The sequence below is a fragment of the Gavialis gangeticus genome, unplaced genomic scaffold, assembly GCF_001723915.1.
Source record: "Gavialis gangeticus isolate Ggan-Ray unplaced genomic scaffold, GavGan_comp1, whole genome shotgun sequence".
Lineage (NCBI taxonomy): Eukaryota > Metazoa > Chordata > Crocodylia > Gavialidae > Gavialis > Gavialis gangeticus.
Genome location: NW_017729024.1, coordinates 68635764 through 68655341, shown reverse-complemented (window position 1 = coordinate 68655341; position 19578 = coordinate 68635764). Strand labels below are relative to the sequence as shown.

At 40.1% G+C, this 19578-nt stretch overlaps 1 protein-coding gene across 13 annotated transcripts in view; it reads right to left on the bottom strand.

Annotated features, from left to right (window-relative positions):
- PPIP5K2 (diphosphoinositol pentakisphosphate kinase 2) overlaps positions 1–19578 on the bottom strand; it is a 120909-nt gene that overhangs the window by 45679 nt on the left and 55652 nt on the right. For all 13 annotated transcript variants that reach the window (XM_019517221.1, XM_019517220.1, XM_019517219.1 and 10 more), the window contains 12 exons: positions 18545–18706; positions 16026–16147; positions 13190–13291; positions 12566–12652; positions 11498–11573; positions 11290–11399; positions 10289–10374; positions 9456–9581; positions 9243–9364; positions 8279–8461; positions 7096–7237; positions 5151–5374 (listed from right to left, as the gene is read on the bottom strand). In XM_019517221.1, the coding sequence (XP_019372766.1) occupies positions 5151–5374; positions 7096–7237; positions 8279–8461; positions 9243–9364; positions 9456–9581; positions 10289–10374; positions 11290–11399; positions 11498–11573; positions 12566–12652; positions 13190–13291; positions 16026–16147; positions 18545–18706 (1542 nt within the window). The remainder of the gene's footprint in view (positions 1–5150; positions 5375–7095; positions 7238–8278; positions 8462–9242; positions 9365–9455; positions 9582–10288; positions 10375–11289; positions 11400–11497; positions 11574–12565; positions 12653–13189; positions 13292–16025; positions 16148–18544; positions 18707–19578) is intronic.

Sequence of the window (19578 nt, the reverse complement as noted above, 5' to 3'; positions counted from 1 at the left end):
TGCTGCTCCCCACTACCCTGCCTTGTGGGGGGGGGGGGAAGCTCTGCCATGAGCCCCCAGAGGTCCCGACAGCCGCTGCAGCAGCCAGTGAGTGCAACAGGGCTTTTTTAAATGCCAGGATGCTGGGGCTGGTCGGGACAGCCACTGACAGGGCTGGGAGAGCAGGTGGTGGTCAAGGGGCGCTCAGGGGAACTGGGGGAGCAGGCAGGGGTCCCCCCATGGTCCCCTACCCTCTTCTCCAGCCCCCCCCACCAATTACCAGCATGGAGTCCGGGTCCCGCTCTCTGCAGTGGCAAGCAGGAACTACCCAATTCTCAAAATCTTCTCCAAATTGATTTGGAGGCTTTGAATCAATTCAAACCTTTTAATTGGTCTCCTGATTCGAATCGGAGATTTGGCCACTGAATCGTATCAGCAACCAAAGCTTTGCACTATCCTCTTGCTTATAACCAAGAATGTTCTGAAAGGCCACTTTTGTGGCCTGAGAAGCAGAGGTTTTAATTTCTTCACCTCACTACCAACTGTTAAAAAAAGATGCATCTTCCTTTCCGACTTCTGAAAGATATTTGGTGGTCAAATCTAATTGGGAAAAAAGAGAATAAGGAACCCCTCCCTCCAGGTGTTCTGTAATGAGTAACATCACCAGCCTACAGCATATTGCTATATTATCCTCAGCCTGACTGAATCTGAACATCAAGTGATCTGAAAGACAAGCATAGTTAAAAGACTACCATGGCCGGATATCCCTTGCATTCTTACCACCTTGGGTACTGAGCATACTACCATGTAAACAGAATTGTCTCATTTCTATTTGTGAACCACCACCAAAAGACAATTAAAATCTACTCAATGCAAAGCTTCACTACATTAGTCTGAATTGTAACTTAATTTTGCATGAATTTCCTTGGGGTTAAAGCATACTGAAAAGCAACAGCAATCTGTCTCGCTTATAATTTTTTCAGTCATTATAATCAATGAAATACTACTTATTCACCTTCATACCACTCCACGCACCATACTAAATCGTACAGTGCTTCAATTTTAACTCCTTTAGAAAACAGGAGACTCTCATGAAAAGTAGGTTTCTGTATTTAACATCCTATCAATGTCAAATACAGCCAACAAGAATCTGAGGTTACTATACCAGGAGTTTAAATAGTAGCATTAACACACAAAAAATATATTTTAAAAATGGATAGTTTGTATTTCCAACCTGGGAGAATAAATGTCTTTAAATGAGTTAGGTGAACATCCACTTTTTTGTACAACCAGCAGTTACAGGTGACCCTCTGAACACCTGGCATTATATATTTCTGTAGTGCTGTGCAGCACACACTAGCTCACAAACCCAGCTTCATTCTTCTAATGGTACCTGACACCTCAATATTTCAGTGCAGTTCATTCTCTGTAAAACTCACAATATACTAAAGAAAAAAATATAATTAATGTGTGTGTTAATTTGTATTTTCTCAACCTTTCAGTTTCTCAATGTGTTAGCTAGTCCCATGGTCAACCCCAACCAGCCACTAGCTTTAAAAAGGTCCTTACAGGGTATTTCAAGTAAAGTTAACCAAGATTAAAACAAACAAACAAAAAAAACCCCCAAAACACCCCAAGCCAAAATACAAAGGCAATTTTTTCTAGTTTCTGATGAGTCAAATAAAAGGGTTATGTAGTTAAGGCACTTTTTTATCGATTAGTCAATGGCACACAGAGGAATTATGGCTAAGATCATTATCAATCTGAACAACTAAGCACCCTATTTTCATCATAATCAACTGCGGGTGAGCTTCAGCTTTAGTATTCTGCCACCATGCCTAATCTTGACAAGGCCACTGTCTGGCATTGTCTATTAAAAAAGGAAAATACCACCCCCCAAGGTAGAGTCATGATATAAAGATGAAACTAATATGCTTTCATTCCTATAGTCTTCTTTTTCAGGTACTTGGCTGGTACGTTTTGGTCACATGCCAAAGCTCAAACTAATTGCCAATTTGGGCTTGTGGAAAGAAAAACAAACAAACAAAAAAAAAAATCAACTTTTTGTGGTAAAATTGAGAGGTAACTAGATGTTTTCTGCAGTATGAGATGTGAATCACCTACTAAGATTATTTGGGCATAATGGGTCCATATATACTAACTTTCTGACAGTTAAGCTGGCTGAATTTCTGAAAACTAATTTAACTTTCAGAGTGTACACACACGGAGCAGAGTCGGCTTAAATGTGACTGTGGCGAAGCACCTCTGGGGTGCTTGCCACGTGGCAGAGGCTGCAATAGGCTGGGGCAGAGCCCAGCAGAGAAGCCAGCCTAGGGAACTCCCCCCCTCCAGAGTTCATTCAAAGGGGGAAGGTGTATGGCAGAGCACCCTTGAGGGTGCTCGCTACTTGGGGGCTCCCACAGGCTCCAGTGGAAGCCTGCTTTGGAGCAGCATCAGGGGAAACCCCCTAGGTACCATTTAAAGGGGGAATGTGTGTGGCAGGACCAAAGCTAAGCAGCCAGCAGGTGCTTGATTAAGGCAGTCATTTTAGAGCTCTGGCTGCTTATACAAACTGCACCCTGCTGGGAGTGGGTGGCCTGGTGGGGCTCTCAGTGCTGCGGGAACTCCTAGGAAATGCCAGGCCAGTTACCACCTAGGTGAAAGGCGGGTCGGGGTGCCTTAACCCCTAGCCCCCAGACCCGGGTGGGTCTGGTAACACCAGAGGTAGTCAGGGCCAGGCATGGCTATGGCCAACTGAGCCCTGTCGGGTGCAAGACCCCAAGAAGAGAGAGTGGGGGCCAGCCATGGCTGAGGCCACCTGAGGCCTGTAGGGTGCAAGACCCGGAGGAAAGGTAGTTGGGGTCAGGCATGGCTATGACCACCCGAGCCCACTGGGGGGAAGCCTGTGGCCCTGAGTGAAGAGGGCAGAAATGAGTAGCCCCAAGCGAGGGGGCAGTGTGGAGCCCCAAGCGAGGGGGCAGTGTGGAGCCCCAGGTGAAGGGAATAGACCCAGGTAGGTCTTCAGATGCCTGAGGCTGAAGTCTGGGCTAGAGGCAGAGTACAGGGGGCTCAGCCCAAGAGAGAGGGGCGAGTCCTGACCCTGGTAAGTCCTCCACTGCTCGGAGACCAAGTGTGGGTCAAAAATAAGATATGAAGTAGCAGCATGACCTGCTGCTCGAGGTGGGGAGTGAGAGTCCCTGTGAGACCCTGGAGCACCAGTTGTGGTATGAGGTACCCCAGCTCCCACATCCAGAAAGGTGGACCCAAGAGAGAGAGAGAGAGAGTGGAGCTAGTGAGAGAGGCCGGAGGTAGAGTACCCCCTTGACTGGTCAATGCTGGGGCCAGGACCAGGAAGGTCAAAAGGGCCAGGGGCCCACTGCGAGGGACGCCCAGAGCTGAGGGCCTGGGGTCCCACCTGGCCTTGGAGGTGAGGCCGAGGTCTGTGTGGCTGAAGGTCCCGGGGGGACCACACCCAAGAAGGGAGATAGCTACAGGGAGCTTGGCAGGCCAAATGATGGCGTGGTAGGCCGCCTGAGCAGAGGGATCGAAGCAGGGTCCTGATAGGAGGATTCTGGAGCCCAGTGTGGGGCTGGTGTGACTAACAGCTGGATGCCATCTGCGAGGCATGCCTTCAAGGTGTATTATCTTGAGCCACATTAGTTAAGTTGACTTAGTTCACAAGAAGGCTGCTACCCATGTCAAGGAGCTGTACCTGTGTACACTCTGATGTGACTTAATTTAAGTCACTTTAGTTAAGTCGGCTTAGTTAAGTAGCTTTATTTTAAAATAGGCTTAGTATACGTGTACACACCCAATCTTACCTACTCACCTACGCACCCGATCTGCACCTACCACTGCAGACACTGGTGGCACCTTGGCATCCTATTTTCTGTCTGTGGTAGTTTAGTTTCTGATGGACTACAATGTTTTAGAATACTGTATTTTCTCACATACAAACACCCCCCAAATAAGATGCACAACTCATTTTCAGAAGGCAGAATGTATATTTAAAAAAAAAAAAAAAAAGAAAAAGCTTTCTTCAGAGTCATGGCTGACTGGGCAACAGAGTAAGTTCTCATGGGAACACAGTGTCCAGGAAGTGTGACATCCCAGAAGACAGTCTGAGTGAGGCAGCAGGAACTTCCTACCACACCAGGAAATTCCTGCTGCCTCACCCAGACTATTTTCTGGGATGCCATCATTCCTGGACACTCAAGGTAAGTCTTCCTGAGAACATAATGTCACACAAAGTTAGGTCGCAGACCCTTGCAAGGGCAGTAACAAGACTGTTAGTTCTTCACTGGAAGTAGTTCTTTATATAAGTTTCTGTAAATTAAGCATTGTTCCAAGAGACAGTGTTCAGCCAATATCTATGGCTATGAGAGGGTTAAGCACACAACTTCAACTTGCCAAGCCAGACGAGCACTAGCCATCTTGGTAGCTGTATAGGATGCACATGGTCTTCAGGTACGCTTCTTTTCAACCAAGGAAAAGATCTTCCCTGCTTAATATATGCACCCTAATTTTGGGTGTCTGATTTTGAAGGGGGGGAAGGAAATGGAGAAGAGGTGCATGCCATATGTGGAAAGCTACAGTAGTCTAAGTTACTGGCCTCATTACAGAACTTAAGTTAAGATATGCAGGAGGTTGGACTTGATCAAACGGTCCCTCTGGGCTCAATTCTATGAAACTTTGACCTGAGTGTATTTTTTTGCTCAAGAATTCTAATTTTTTAGCAGCAGTAAGTCCCATTTAGTTTAAAAGTCAACTTTAGACTCAGGTCAGTGAGATTATGACGTCTGTGGCAAACAACCCAAGAACACATTTTGAAAGCAAAAGGTTGACAAAAATGTAACTTCAGATATAGATTACTATTATAATGAACCTAAGTAAACCTTTGAAAGACAAATGAAAAGGGGCAGCTTGGAACTAAGGCCTAGAAATACACTCTAAATTTTTTGGAATGTGACATCAGATAAACTAGAATTATCAATTTATATTGAGGCCAGCTAATCTACTGTTTACTAGCAATGTTCAATTTCACCAGTAAATGAAAGGTCTACTGAAGGTTTCTAGCTATTTCATGGCTTTTTGAACACCGGAAACAGAAAGTATTTTTCAGAGATGTGGATTAAAGGCAATAATAATAATAAATATTGTACAATACTTACCTGAGGAATCACAATGTCAGCTAATGCCTTTGAAAGCCTGTATAATTCCATTGTGTTTTCTAATTTTAAGGAACCATTATGCTGGACATCATATTTTATACAGTCATAAATATCAGGGATTTTGCTGATATCATATCTTCCATTCTTTGTTTTAAAGTCCTTTTCCAACTTGGACCACCTACGCAGCATTAGTTCTAGTGTTTCACTATGGTAAAGCTGAATATCTAGACAGATGAATATTTGTACTTTAGTGCTTAAAGTTTAAATCAGTTAAAAGCTACGTGATTAAAGTATTACTGTGATTACAACTTCAAAATTAACCTCAAAGATAAAAGCAATATTAGTTTACTCCAGGTGACAGTCTATTAGGATAAAATAACTGAAAGCCTGGGAATACTATTACAAAAGGTATACTCAAACATTAATCTGAAAGAATCTAAAAAAGGGAATAAGTATGTATATGGGTAGTTCTGCTGCTACCTGCACAGCTATACCAGCAGAAGCAAGACATGACCTCAAGAGTATCACCAGCTTGTCAGGCAGACTTACAGTGTTTAGAACAGGAGAATTCACTAAATTGCAGACCATGACAAATCAAGAATTGTTCAGGGACTTAGTTTAAAATTAGATGCATTTTTTTTCCTGAAGACAAGTAGGAGTCATGCCCCATTTCTCTCTCACTCCTGTAACAATCCAAGACCAGAAGCTAGAGATAGAGGAGCCAGGACACTGCCAAGAAAAGGAATGTATACTCCCTGGGGCACGACAAGAATTTGGAAGAAAACAGACACAGGAAAACATCAATATTAACTATCAATTCAAGTCCTACAGAACTGTAGCCATTAAATGATGTTTTAATGGTTTACAACATACAGAGAACAATTTGTACACAATGGGCAGGTCTACACATGTGCATTTACTGTGCAGTAACCAAAATTACTGTGCAGTACAGGTGCACATCTACACATGCATGCCCCTACTGTGCGGTAAATACGACAACTTATGCTGACTTGAGTGGAAATTTGATACCTGCATCATGAAGATATCAAAATTTATGCCTGATTAGTTACTACATAGTAATACATATGTAGACACTTTATTGTACAGTAACACTACACGTGTGTGGACTGACTTGGGACTAAAGTCAGTCCACACACACAACGTTAATATGCTTTAGCACCTGCACGTATAGATGCTGACCTACTTCCACTTACTGTGCAGTAAAATTTAAGCCAGCATAAATGTATGTGTAGACATGCCCAGTGAGATCTTTCACTGTTTTTGAACTAACAAAAATCTTCAGTGAAAATACTAATATTCAGAAGTCAGTCTTCACTCAGATTTATAGCAGTCTATTTTTCCTGCCCTTCTCTGATCTCAGATCTACAGGCATTCCAGTCCTTGCATTATTCTTAAAAATATTTGAGTAGTCAACTGCTTTAGTTTCTAGCATAAACACTAGATATAACTGATAAGTGTAATGTCACCACCGGTTGTTTTTTTTGTTAAACTTGTTGCTAATTTTAATGAGTAAAATCTCTATTCTAAAACTATACACTCATGGTCAATGTATATGAACTCCCAAAATATCATTTATGAAGTGATTTAGATTAGATATGAGCAGATTTAGATTAGACATTAAGAAAAAATTCTTTACGGTGAGGGTTGCCAAAGTCTAGAATGGGCTTCCAAGGGAGGTGGTACTCTCCTCTATCCTGGAGCTCTTTAAGAAGAGACTAGACAAGCACCTAGATGGGGGTCATCTGACCCCAGCGCTCTTTCCTGCCCAGGGCATGAGGTTGGACTCAATGACTTACTAAGGTCCCTTCTGACCCTAAAAATCTATGAAGTATGAAGAGCAAGCCTAATAAAGAAAGGTTGCATGTCTCATGCCTGTGCAAAGTTAGTAGTTTAAAATGGATAAAGTAAAATCTATTTTTGTTACCTGCAGACTTGGGATCTTCCATTCGCTGTCTGATTTGAGAGGTCAAGCTTTGGATCAAAGAATATACCTTGTCACATGTCTTCACAGGATTTTTTATCACTTGCATTGATTTTATCAGAGAGATGCTTCCAGATGGATTAAGCTGCAATTTGACATAACAACATTGTATTTTATTATCATTTTTCTCCATTAGGAGACTATTAATCAGGGATGTATCCTCTGACATCACTAAATCAACGACAGTTGATGTCAGAGAAGATATGACAAGGGATGGATCACTTTAGGCATGGCTTGTTCATATACTCTCCCACTAAAGTAGTGGTGCCCAGCCTTCTTGCCCTGCAGGCTGGATGAGTGGTATGGATTCAGCCTGCAGGCCTGATCAAGCTGCCCTCTCACCCTGATCCAGCCACACTATCTGATCTGCAGGACTGGATATATTTTGCAGTAGGGGAGAGGCAATTAACACTGCCACCACTCCCCTGCCGCAAAATTTCCAGACCCTTGAGGTGTCCAGCCAGCTGAATGATGCAGCTCCGTGGGCCAGATCTGACCCACAGCCCAAGGGTTGAGCACCCATATTCTAAAGCATCTACTTTTGCCTCTGTCAAAACAGGACACTAGGCTGGAGGACAATCACCTTGTTTTATTTTGTAGCAAGCCTATGTAATCTACATTCTATTACACTGTTTTAGGGCTGGTATGGAGAGTGATTTGTGTTTGCTGATTAGAGGGTATCCTCCTATATTTTGGGCATCTTCACATTCCCAGAATCAGACTGATTCTATAACAAACACATTACTGTCACATATTTGATAGGTATGTGGAATACCACAGAGTGCATATGATTAAAGTCATTAAAGAAACATACATACACATTGTATGCATGTACATACTAAAGCAAATAAACATAATACAACAGATAAACACTACTTCATTTAAGGAATAGGTTGAAATTTTTTCTAGGACATTAAAGCATGTATACTGATTAGCTCAAATTTATAAGTATTCCAGGTTTGCTACAACCTCCTTATTAAAATTTGTTACAGAAGTGTACAAGGGAGTCCACCCCCCCCATCCCCAACCCCACCCTGAGATGAATACCTATTGTCTTCATCCAAGTATTAGAATATAGACTGCTCACTTATTTTAACAGAATGTTATTCATGTAATATATTCTAACCTTTTCATAGTCTTCAGGAGTAAATTCTCTGTCTCGCTGGAGTATTTCATGGAGCCTTGCCTTAACACGATGTTGGCAGCTACTTAAAGAATCACTGTCACTGTCCAATAGACCATTCATATTAGCGCTTTTTACCATTTGGACAAGAATAGGAGTCAGTTCTCCCTCTAAAGCTAGTAGTCCCTGGAGAAAACATGAGTCACCAGACAGTAAACAATGATCAAAAAGGATGCCCTAAAATGTTGACCCAATATGTTAGTGTAAACTAGAGATTGTTCAAATAACTTGCCAATATCTGAAATACTACCCTCAAACCTTATACATTCCATGAAGCCTGTACATAACTCTTTATTTTGTTCCCTTTCCCACATTAGGCTTCTTGGTAGAGATTAGAAGCATAGGGGGAGAAACAAATGTGTTTAGTATAAAGATATCTTAAGGATTGTGAAATTATTTCATAGACATTAGGACTGGAAGGGACTTGGCAAGATCATTGGGTCCAGCCCCCTGCCCAAAGGGCAGGAAGTCAGCTGGGGTCAGATGACCCAAGCAAGATAACCATCCAAACACTTCTTGAACATGTCCAGAGTAGATGCCTGTACCACTTCTGGAGGGAGTCTATTCCAGACTCTAGAGACTCAGACAGTAAAGAAGTTTTTCCTTATGTCCAGTCTACTTATGTCTTACTGAGAGGTGACTTACTGAGAAGGGTGAAATGCTTTTCAGTGACTGCAAAACAGAAGTATGCACTAATGACATCCACACCATTCCTCTTCTGATGATGGGATAGTTTCTAACATAAGGGATGAGAACTTGCTCTTTCCATGAGTCATAAGTTCACCCTAAACACACTTAATCTTTTATTTAGTGGGTTGTACTGAAGCCATATATTATCCCCAATCTCCTAATGAACATAAATAAGGGTTTTACCAATAGCTTTATGTTGAAAAGTTTCCCACAGTACCTTTGCAAAAGCTGCTGCAGTCATCTGAACTCGTCCCTCATCAGAAGCATATATTTTGAGATCATGTCGATACGTACTATGTAATCTAAGTAAACCACATCCAGGAAATCCAGCATAATCCCCTACCAAAAAAACATTCTTCTTAGACTCTCATTCTGTACTTGTTCATTTTTGAGAAGGTCTAATTTATGACATACAGTGCAGGCAAATTACCTTGTCCACCGGGGTACATGCACCTGAAAGCTCTTCCAAGCTCCTCGGCTTGAACCCTGCCTGCAGGGGTCAATTCTCCTCCCCATTTTAGAACTAGCAGTAGGGAAGGCTCATTTCTTTTGCTATCTAATCAAATGCAGAAAGAGAAGTTAGAAGCAACAGGCCAACAAATCCAAACATCTATTTAAGGGCAAATGAAGAATTCAGTCCTGTGCATCTCATTTAAGAGCTATTCTATCTCTAGAGTTATACTGCTTTGAAAAAAAAAAAAAAAAAAAAAATCAAGCATAATTCAACCAAACATTGAAACAAAGCATAACTCAGATACTTTAAGAAAGCAAACAAAACTCTTCTTACAGAGAAAACAAATAGGTAAGGTATCTCACTTATTTAAATATATTAAGAATCAGCAAGTTGATGTTTTGTGCATTAACTACTTGTAAATATCCATAAACAAAATTTTCAGGGTTTTAGAAACTCATGAAAAAAAAACAGGTGGTGGTAGTACATGGAAAAAATGTAAGTTTTCTAAAAGATATTTCTGATGCATAGTTTATAAAATTTCTTCCCTATATATTTTCTGCTACTCATGAAACCATGTTAAAATGAAAATTACAGCTATAATTATAGAAATTCAGCAACTTGAGATCACTACTCATGGTATCACAACAAAAACAGTGATGTAAGGCAATATGGTGCTTATTTGCCCACAACACAAATGTTAATTTACATACAGTATTCATTCTGTTTTGCTTACCACCATGTACTCTAGAGTTAATATATAAGCATACTACATACTATGTGTCAGTGATTATGTGTCAATGATATTGTACCTTCTTCTTCACTAGAAGTTTTTGGGCAACCATGAGGGAGATATGTTAACTGGACTTTGCGATTTATGCCAGAAAAATGTCCATACCTAAAGTGGAAGAAAAAAGCATGCTAAGATGCACAAAGACTGTCAAATGCGTACTTCAATTTACCACACTCCTCCATCACTTTGACATACACTAAATCCAAGAATCTGTCCTGTCTGTTGTGTTTAACCTGTTCTCCTAGACAAGATTCAATAAAAAGTTTAAAATGGCCATCAACGTGTAACAGTAATTATACATTACACCTTCTTACTGCACTGCCCAAGAAATTAATTGTGGGGTTCAGACCTAAAACAGGAAGACCCCTATACTTCTTGTTGATGCTTAATTTATTCTATCCACCCTTTGCTGTTTTTTTTTAAATATCAGTTTCAGCAGTAAGTGGCAATGAGAAACTACCATAAGTTAAAGACATGAGATATTAAGGCTTTCTCAGGTTATGATGAATTTTCACATTAGATGAGAATTACCAACAACAAGATCTTTTATTTATTATACTTTATACAATTTGCTACATATAAACAGAACACAACATAAATTCTATTTACTGTATTATAGACGTGTCTCTAGGTTCCACCTGTAGCTAGCACAATGGTATTCTAATCACTACATAAGAAGAGACTTCGCTTCAAAAAGCTTACTCTCCAACTGGACATGACTAATAAATCTTTAGAACAAAGAAAGTCTCCTCCTTATAAGCAGAGAAATGAAAGATAGCACAGATTAAGTACTCCAAATCATCCACAAAACTAGGGCAGAGAGAGGAATTAACCCAGCTCTCCTTAGTACCATCCAATTTCTTAAATCACAAGATTATCCTTTTACTCTATACATTAAAAAACAAGGATTAAGCCCTTGACTTATTTGACATTATAATCTAAAGATTATTCACATTTTGATAATGAAAGAGATCAAAACAATCATTTCAGTACTGATGTGAGGCCAAAAGATGCACTTACATCTCCAACACAGTTTTCAGCTGTTCTAGTTTTGCTTTGCTTTCTTCAATTTCAGAGTCATTGTTTTGTCCAAGTTCTACTAGAAGCTGTCTTGCTATATCAAGCACTTCCTAACAGAGAAAGTAAAATAAAACAAAAAAGTATATGAACAAATTCTTATATTTATCAGACTGTTGAAGAACTTAAACAACAACAACAACAAACTTGCCTGCAACTGTTTTGGTTTTTTCAGTTTTAATTTTCCAGACTTATATCCATCACATTTTTCAAAGAGATCAAAAAACCTTTAGGAGAAAGCATAACTAATTTAAAACACATCAAATATAATGCTAGATATTAATACACTTTATGTCAATAAACAGATTATCACATTTAAAAAAAAAAGGAAGGGAGGCTGGAACTAAATCCCTAAATCAGAAAGTGTCTGAACTATGGAGAAAGATTGTTCAGATGTTAGTGTCACAAGTCTGTCTCTGCTCACTTTAGTCTCATGCCATTAGCCAATGCCTTAAAGTTTTCCTGCTATTTAGCTAAGACTGGACACTAAACAAAAGGATATGAAGAATCCTCAGAAATGACTGGATCTATTCTCAATTTTCAAACAAACAAGAAACAAAAGAACACTGAAGAGAAAGCCAAAGGCTACTAACTATACAATATTGATCATAGAGCTCTAAAGAATTAAGGCATATATGCTCTTTATGATGTGATGGCACAATCCAGTCCTAGAACAATAATTATAACTGCAGTGATACCTACTGATGGATCAGGGTCGCATTGTACAGACACATTAGAAAAAGATGGAGAGTAAGCATTAATGGGGTCAACAAATTAAGTAACCTAGAGACAAAAAAGACAAAAATTGGCAGAGGATGGGAACATCTCTCATGAAGGGCTTTGAATGCAAAGACTAACAGTTTGTGAAAGTGATACAGGGAAAACCAAAGAAAGGGTGGTAACAGAGAGGCAAAGAGGAGACATGACCAAAGTAGTGAAAAAAGGAATATTATCTTTGCCTCAACATTTTGAACAAGATAAAAAATGCATCTATCAAGGCAGGAGTGAAGGTGGTTACATTAGCAGGAAACACAAGTTGAAGGAGGCCTTGAAAGAAAGATTTAACTATGTAGGCAGAGGAAGGGACATATCATAGAGTAGAGGCAAGTTTTAAACAAAAGCTTGAACCTAGCACATGCACAATCACCACTAAATTAGTTCAACTGAACATGCACCTGTACCCTAACTACCAAATTTCCTTTACCAAAATGAGACTTACTTCTGATGTTTAACTTCCATTTTCATTTTTTGTTTTGGTGTTCGGTCCCCATGACGTATTACAGCTATAACACATCTGAGCTCCATCCTGAAAAGAAACAAGTTACATTTCACAGTTCCGTGCAGCTGCAGGGCTTCTAATATTATTAAAATGTGCAGTTCAGTTAAAATTATATATCACGTTATTGAAATGACTGTAAGAACATAAAAGTTACCTGAAAATGATGTAAAGTGATGCAGTAAACTATAAGCAAGTTTTAGGACTCTGCTAACTACAGAGTATCTACAGTAAGCAGTTTTGCAAAAAATGTTGATTTTGAGGTTTATTTAGTCAACAAGTATGTTTGTTTGAAGTGTGTTAAGCAGGTACTAGATAATATTTAGCAATGAAAGAAGTCGTGTGTAGAAGAGACTACACTTTAAAAACCTGCTGGTTCTATACTCAGCTTTACTATGGGTCAGAAACTTCAATAGCTGGATTACCAACTGTAATTCATTTCTTGGTTTCATCACTCAAAATAAGTTTTCAGAGTCAACTGGACATACCTTGTGAAGAGAGAAAAAAAAAATCACACAAGTTATATAAGCTTTTTACACAATTCAGGCAGAGTTAGTTTTCTCTTACATTGTTCCAGAGGTAGTTGGCACAATAGGGATATCTTCTGCTTCTAAAGGTATTGACCATGGGATTTGAAACTGGGGAGCAAGTTCTCTCATTATGATATTTCTAAAGGACAAACAAGAAAACTAAATTGTAGTGTTGCAATACTTCAGGCTCAAGCAGCACATATTATTAGCTACTTAAAAAATAAATTGTTTCCAACTGACTGCTGATCAGACAAACACTGAGCACTGATGGGTTTCTATAGGTATTTTATTCATTTTTCAAATGTTTAAACACTAATGCTATCGAACACTTGGATACTTGAACATATAGTCTACAAAGACAATTTAGCACTATCTGAATTAGACAATGACCTGATGAAACATGTATTCTTGGTATGCAGATATGATGAAAGAGTCTAAGTAGGCTGAATTCTAGCCTGCAGTTCTGGTGGGAAACATTTGAAGGGGAGGCAGGGAGGAGAGGAGCATATATTGATGCAAATATTTGCTGTAAATATTTTTGTAAGTAGTACACCTACATGCCCTTTTCACCCCAGGGGTGAATGCAGTCTAGAAGGCTGCAGAGACTGCCCTCTGATTGGTTCCCCATGACATTATGTTTAGTGTTAATGGGTGGCTGTTAGTTCCTGTGCCGAAACCTTTTTGTAACAGGTTTTGTTGCAAGTTTGGCTGGCTGGCCTGAGAGAAAAAAAGAAAAAAGAAAGAGGGGTTTGTCCCAATCGCCACATGGCCAGGAAGACGGCTGCCTCTGCAGCCAATACAGTTCTCCCTGCCTGGCAGAAGTCAGGACTGCCCCCACCCTGCCCCGTGCCCTTTGCCAGCCCTTAGAGCTCCCTCTGGTTGCTGCAGGGGGGGCAGAGAAGGGCAGGAGCAGCCCTGGACTGGGCTGCTCCTGTCAGATGCAATTTGCTCCCAATGGGGGCACACATGTAGCCATGCGCCCGGCAACACATTAATGAGCCTGAATTTTTTGCTCAGAAAATTCAGGTGCATTAATTGTATATGTAGATGCGCCCACTGTGCATCATAGAAAAGGAGATTCTAAACTGGTTCACAGCGTTTCTGAATGATTATAAAACGTGTTAAATTTGTCTAATAACAAGTAAAAATGGCAAGAACAAACAAGAGACAATGTAGTTAAATGCTCTTCCTATAAAACAGAAAAAGGTAAAAAAAGAGAGAGACTTAGGGTATCATTGGACAGCGCATTAGAAATGTTGGAAGTTAGTCACCCAGCTTCAAGATGGCATCAAGCAGATGGTGCAAAGATTACAACACAAGGATCAACCCATCAATTTGTGTGTAGATCCTTCATGGTTAAACCTTCACAAAGGCTGGCTAATTAAAATGCAATGGTATTCATGACATGCACAACAATAGGGGATTCAGGCTCAAAAGTAAGTTATTAGACTGTTAAAAGGCTAGAGCAGGATCGTTCAGCATGTAAGTGGCTGGGGACCACACACTCCATAGCCAACCCCAGCACTTCCCCTCCTCACTGCGGGGCTCTCAAAATTGTTGGCCAATTATGTAATTCAGCTATAACAATTTTTTAGCATATGGAAAAATTTTAATTGAAAGCTCTTAACAGTGTAGCTCATACCTAGTTTCACTTGTCTGCAAAACTGAGGAGAAGTACACATGGATCTTCAGAATTTTTTCCACCAACTTTAATAAATAAGTGATTTACAGCAAATGATCCTAAAGTTGATGCTATCTAGGATTTCAGTTGAACCAGGAACTATTTCTCTTACTTCAGGACTGGTGCCAGATCACTCAGCAGTGAGCTTTTTGCACTGTATCAACCATGTAATCTGGCTGTAAAGCCAGCTTAACTAGCCAACAGAAGATCAATCTAGTTTAAGAAAGATGCTTCACTGACATAGTCAGATTTCTTTCTCTGTATAATCTCTTATTATCCTTCTCTGCTACCACGATAGCAGATAAAAGGAGCAGAGTCAGGAGGATTCAGTTCTAATCCTGGGCTAGATTCTCAGCCCTTTGGGGGCATCTGAAACTTTAAAAGTCAAAAACATATCTAGATATTTTCTGAAAGCTGCTTCAACACAAAAATAAAAACAAGAATATAAAAGAAATAACTAGGACATTTTTATCAAACAGCTTTATAAGCACATACATCAAATGTTAGAGCAATGTACCATGCAATTTCATTTTTTCCTCAAAGAAGTTATGCATGGAAGCATATTGGTAACAACTGGATAGTGATATTGCCAACAAACAAAACATTTTATTGCATTATCCCACGCAGGAGAAGATATTTGAAGAACAACCTTGCCTTCACAAATCAAACAATATTTCTCTCAATTGCTGAAATTTACAGACAGATACCCGATATATGTAAACGCCAGATGCCTTGTCTGTCATAAGCACACACACACTTAATATGCAGACACATTACAGAAAATAGACACATATGGGCTCAGTCGTGTTTGTCTACATAAAAAAAAAAAAAAAAAAAAAAAAAAAAGGGGGGTTGGTGTTTTTTTTTTAAAAAAACACGCCTGAGCCCTTTTGGTTTTTTTTTTTTAAAAAAACACGCCTGAGCCCTTTTGGTTTTTTTTTTTTAAAAAAAAAACACCAACCCCCCTTTTTTTTTTTTTTTAAAAAAAAAAAAAAAAAAAAAAAAAAATCGGGTCTAGTCATAAGAACAAAACGCCCCTTTTAATATAGTTATTCCATTTATTTCAGTGTATATATTCACACAATGCTTGTACCAGAGTCAGTGCATTTATTTCAAGGAGACTTGGGGAGAAAAAGTAAGTGCGGAAATGTAATTATAATTTAACTTAATGTCCAAAATAATTAACTCTTACCCAAGTATCTTAGCACAATCATCATAATATTTCATGGAGTTCTTTACAAAACTGAAGCCATTCACGTCACAGACATAGGATTGTCCATTAGCACGCAACAAATCAAAGCCACAAACTGTTTGCTGTTAAGAATAAACAGTTAAAAGTACAGATTATTTCCATTCCAGTTAATGGGCATATGTCCAGGCTCTGATCTGCACGTCTTAAAACGTTGTTTTAGTATTACTCTGATCTGAAAACATGAAACAAACAACAGTCTTTGTGCCTACTGTCTTCCAGTGACTCCTTATTAAATTAGCTTGATTTATACATACAATGCTTTCTTATTAGCTTGATGTGCAAGGATGGGTTCCTATTTCCTTACATATTCCTAGCTAAAGGAATTCAAGCCAAATACTGCCTTTAGTTGAAACCCAGATTTAACTGGAAGAATTACTTTATCTGTTAGTGCTGAAAGGCAAGGAAAGAACTCTCTCTGCCTTTCTGAATAGCTAGAAGTTATAAATAAATATATATATATTTTCTAAATGTAATATATTTAAAAAATACTATTACATGTGAGATTCCAAAATAATACCTTGAAAATGACCATTAAAGTAGCATGCCCATATATATTTTTATCATCTAGAATTTAGTAATGATAAATATGGATCAGAACCCCACCAGACCAGGCACTATACAAATGTAGAATCAAAAGTAGATCTGTTTTAAGAGTCCAAACTAGAACAAGTTTGTTACACCAGATTATACATTTAGAGTCCTTTTAGAAAGAAGAGAAGGAGTTCTGGTAATATGCTAAGTGAAAATTAACCAATGTACATTGAGACCACATAGATACTGTATTTACCTGAATATAAGTCCTCCCCCTTCCCCCCTTGGGAAACTGGGAAAAAAGCCCCTTGTCTTATATGTGCACGTGAAGCAGAGTGGAGAGCTGGCAGCTGCTACAGCTCTGACTCTGGCCCAGAGCTGAGGTTGGAGCTAGAGTCAGACCTATAGCAGCCTCCCGCCCATGCCCTTCCCTTCCCTTCCCCTTACTGTCAGGGACAGCTCTTCTCTGGCTCAGACTGGAGTCTCTCCCGGGCATGGGCATGGAGCACATGGCAGATTCTTGTGCCCAGCCAATCAGCAGCACAAACACTACTGCACTACCTTCCCAAGCTTCCACTGCTGTGCTCCAGGACCTGGTCAGAGCAGCTGGAGCAGTGTCTGACAGGGGGGAGGGAAGAGAGAGAAGGTCAGAGGCTGTGAGGAGATGGGGATGTGCAGGTGGCAGCAGGGGCAGGAAGGTTGCAAGGGGAAGAAGTGGGAGAGGCCATCTGACACCCCCCTGCCACTGCTTTCCCTGCTGTAGCTGGTGGGGGTGGGGGAGGAGAGAAGAGGGAGTAGAATTCAAGACAACCTTCCAACACTTAGCTTCTATACCTGGAAAATTATAACAAATGTATAAATTTTCCATATGTAGAATCTAATTATTGGGGGGCTGTCTTAGAGTAGATACGGCAGTGGTCACCAACCAGTGAATCTTGATCCACCAGTAGATATGGGAGCCCCTTGGAGTCGTTCCGAAGCTGGGGTGGGGAACTGAGTGCCTGTGTGCAAGCACACACACGCCCAGCAGGTCAATCCATGGGAAGGAAGAGGCGGGGGCTAGATCAAGGCCCCTGCGGTGACGGACAGTGCTGCAAAGGCAGGAGTAGGGGTATGTTGTGTGGGGCCCTGGCTGGATGGGACTTACCTGCTGGGGGAGGCACACCCCCAAATAATTTTTCTCCCTCTGCCTTGATCTGTCCCCAATTCCCTCCCCACAGACTTACCTGCTGGGTGATGGGGGGTGGGGGTGGAGGCAGTACACAGTAGATCTTGAGTTGCTTTTAAATGCCAAAAGTGATCTCCTACTTAAAAAGGTTGGAGATCACTGAAGTACAGTATATACCCATAGATGCATACAGACAGCATAGATTGAAATGGCTGCCAACGAGGACATTTAACTGCTTTCCTAGATTATTTCATAAAAAGTGTTTTATTTGGGACTCCTGGCACTGCCACTCTGAAGACGGCTTTATCACTTTTCCTCAGTGTTTGCTTTGGCTCAGACTTAAACATAAACACATGACTAACTGCAGCTATGCTTGCTATTGAGTATAAACCCCATGCAAATATATTTGCTTAATTAAAAAAAATAGCCTTTACAAATTACTCTGCGCACAAATGCATACATGCTCACACACGTCACACTGTAAACAAAACAAACCATATATTTTATGTGTGCTTTCTGCATTTAGAGGTCTCAGTTCATCCACAACAAGGATAAGAGTATCAATGAACTTAAGTATTTGACACAAGAGAAGTCATCTAATTAAATAAAACACGAAAGTTCAGGTAAACTTATTGCTATATCCCCAAAGTTCTGCAACAATAAGATCTCTGCTTCTGAGCACTGAATTCCTGCAGAAGTTTCACCTAGTAAACAGTACATTAGTACTAAATGTTTGATCAGATAGCCTAGACCCATTTACCTTAAATGCAAGGCATACTTTCCAGGCTATCAACTTCTCTCTTGCATTCAGAATGACTGGATACCTCACTTCTTTTCCTTCACTGTCTCGTTCTACTTTGCCATCTAGAGCAGGGGATTTTCGAGCTTCAGCATGTGCGTAATCTGGACCTACTGTGTACACCTTTATTTCAAAGGAAAAGAAAAGTTAAAGTGATTCATATATGTTCAAGAACCTTGCTAAGTTTTCCTTAATTTTCAGCACTTCTGCGAAATTAAATGGTAGTGTCCTTCACCATTGATGAGGCAGCCCTTAGGCACTCTCTTTACTGTATATCTTCATAACTTACCATCTTTTTTGGCAAATTGGACACGCATGAAACAAGACGGAAGTTGGTCACAGTACCACAGATAGAAACATCTTGCACAGGCTACTCAGTTGCAGAATAAAGATGGTTAAAACACTTAAACTAGGGTAGTGCAGAAACAAAGAAGAAATTCTTTTTCTTCACCAGTATATCTGCAACGTTTCATAGAAAAGATTTATTTCAATCCAGTAAACTGTGACTTTCTCCTCTTGGTAGCTGGACTAAGTACTTTCTCTTGGGAAGCAACTGCTTGATATTTATGACCAGGTTTTCTGTATGAGCTGTTTGCTTGCAGGGTAAAAAGGAAGGTCCTGAGAGCATATGATTTCAATCAGTAAAGCTCAATGAAGGGGGTGTTGAGAGATCTTTACCCTGCAGCCTATGCTTCAGACCCACAAACTTTAAAAAATAGCATTTTTGTGGCCTTTGATCAAAAAATTATTACTTGACATTATCAATCTATCCCTATTATTGACCAACATCACATTTTCTCCTCTTGATGGTTGTAGAAAGAATTCCCCTGGTATCTAGGAGGTCTGATCTTTTTGGCCTCTGTCAAACTGGCACAAAGACACAAGTGACTGAAAAACCTCTTCCTGGATGAAAACTAGGAGCCCCATGCTGGTGTTTCGACTATTAACTGCCTTCAATACCACTGACCATAAAGAATTATTGAGTCACTTAAGGA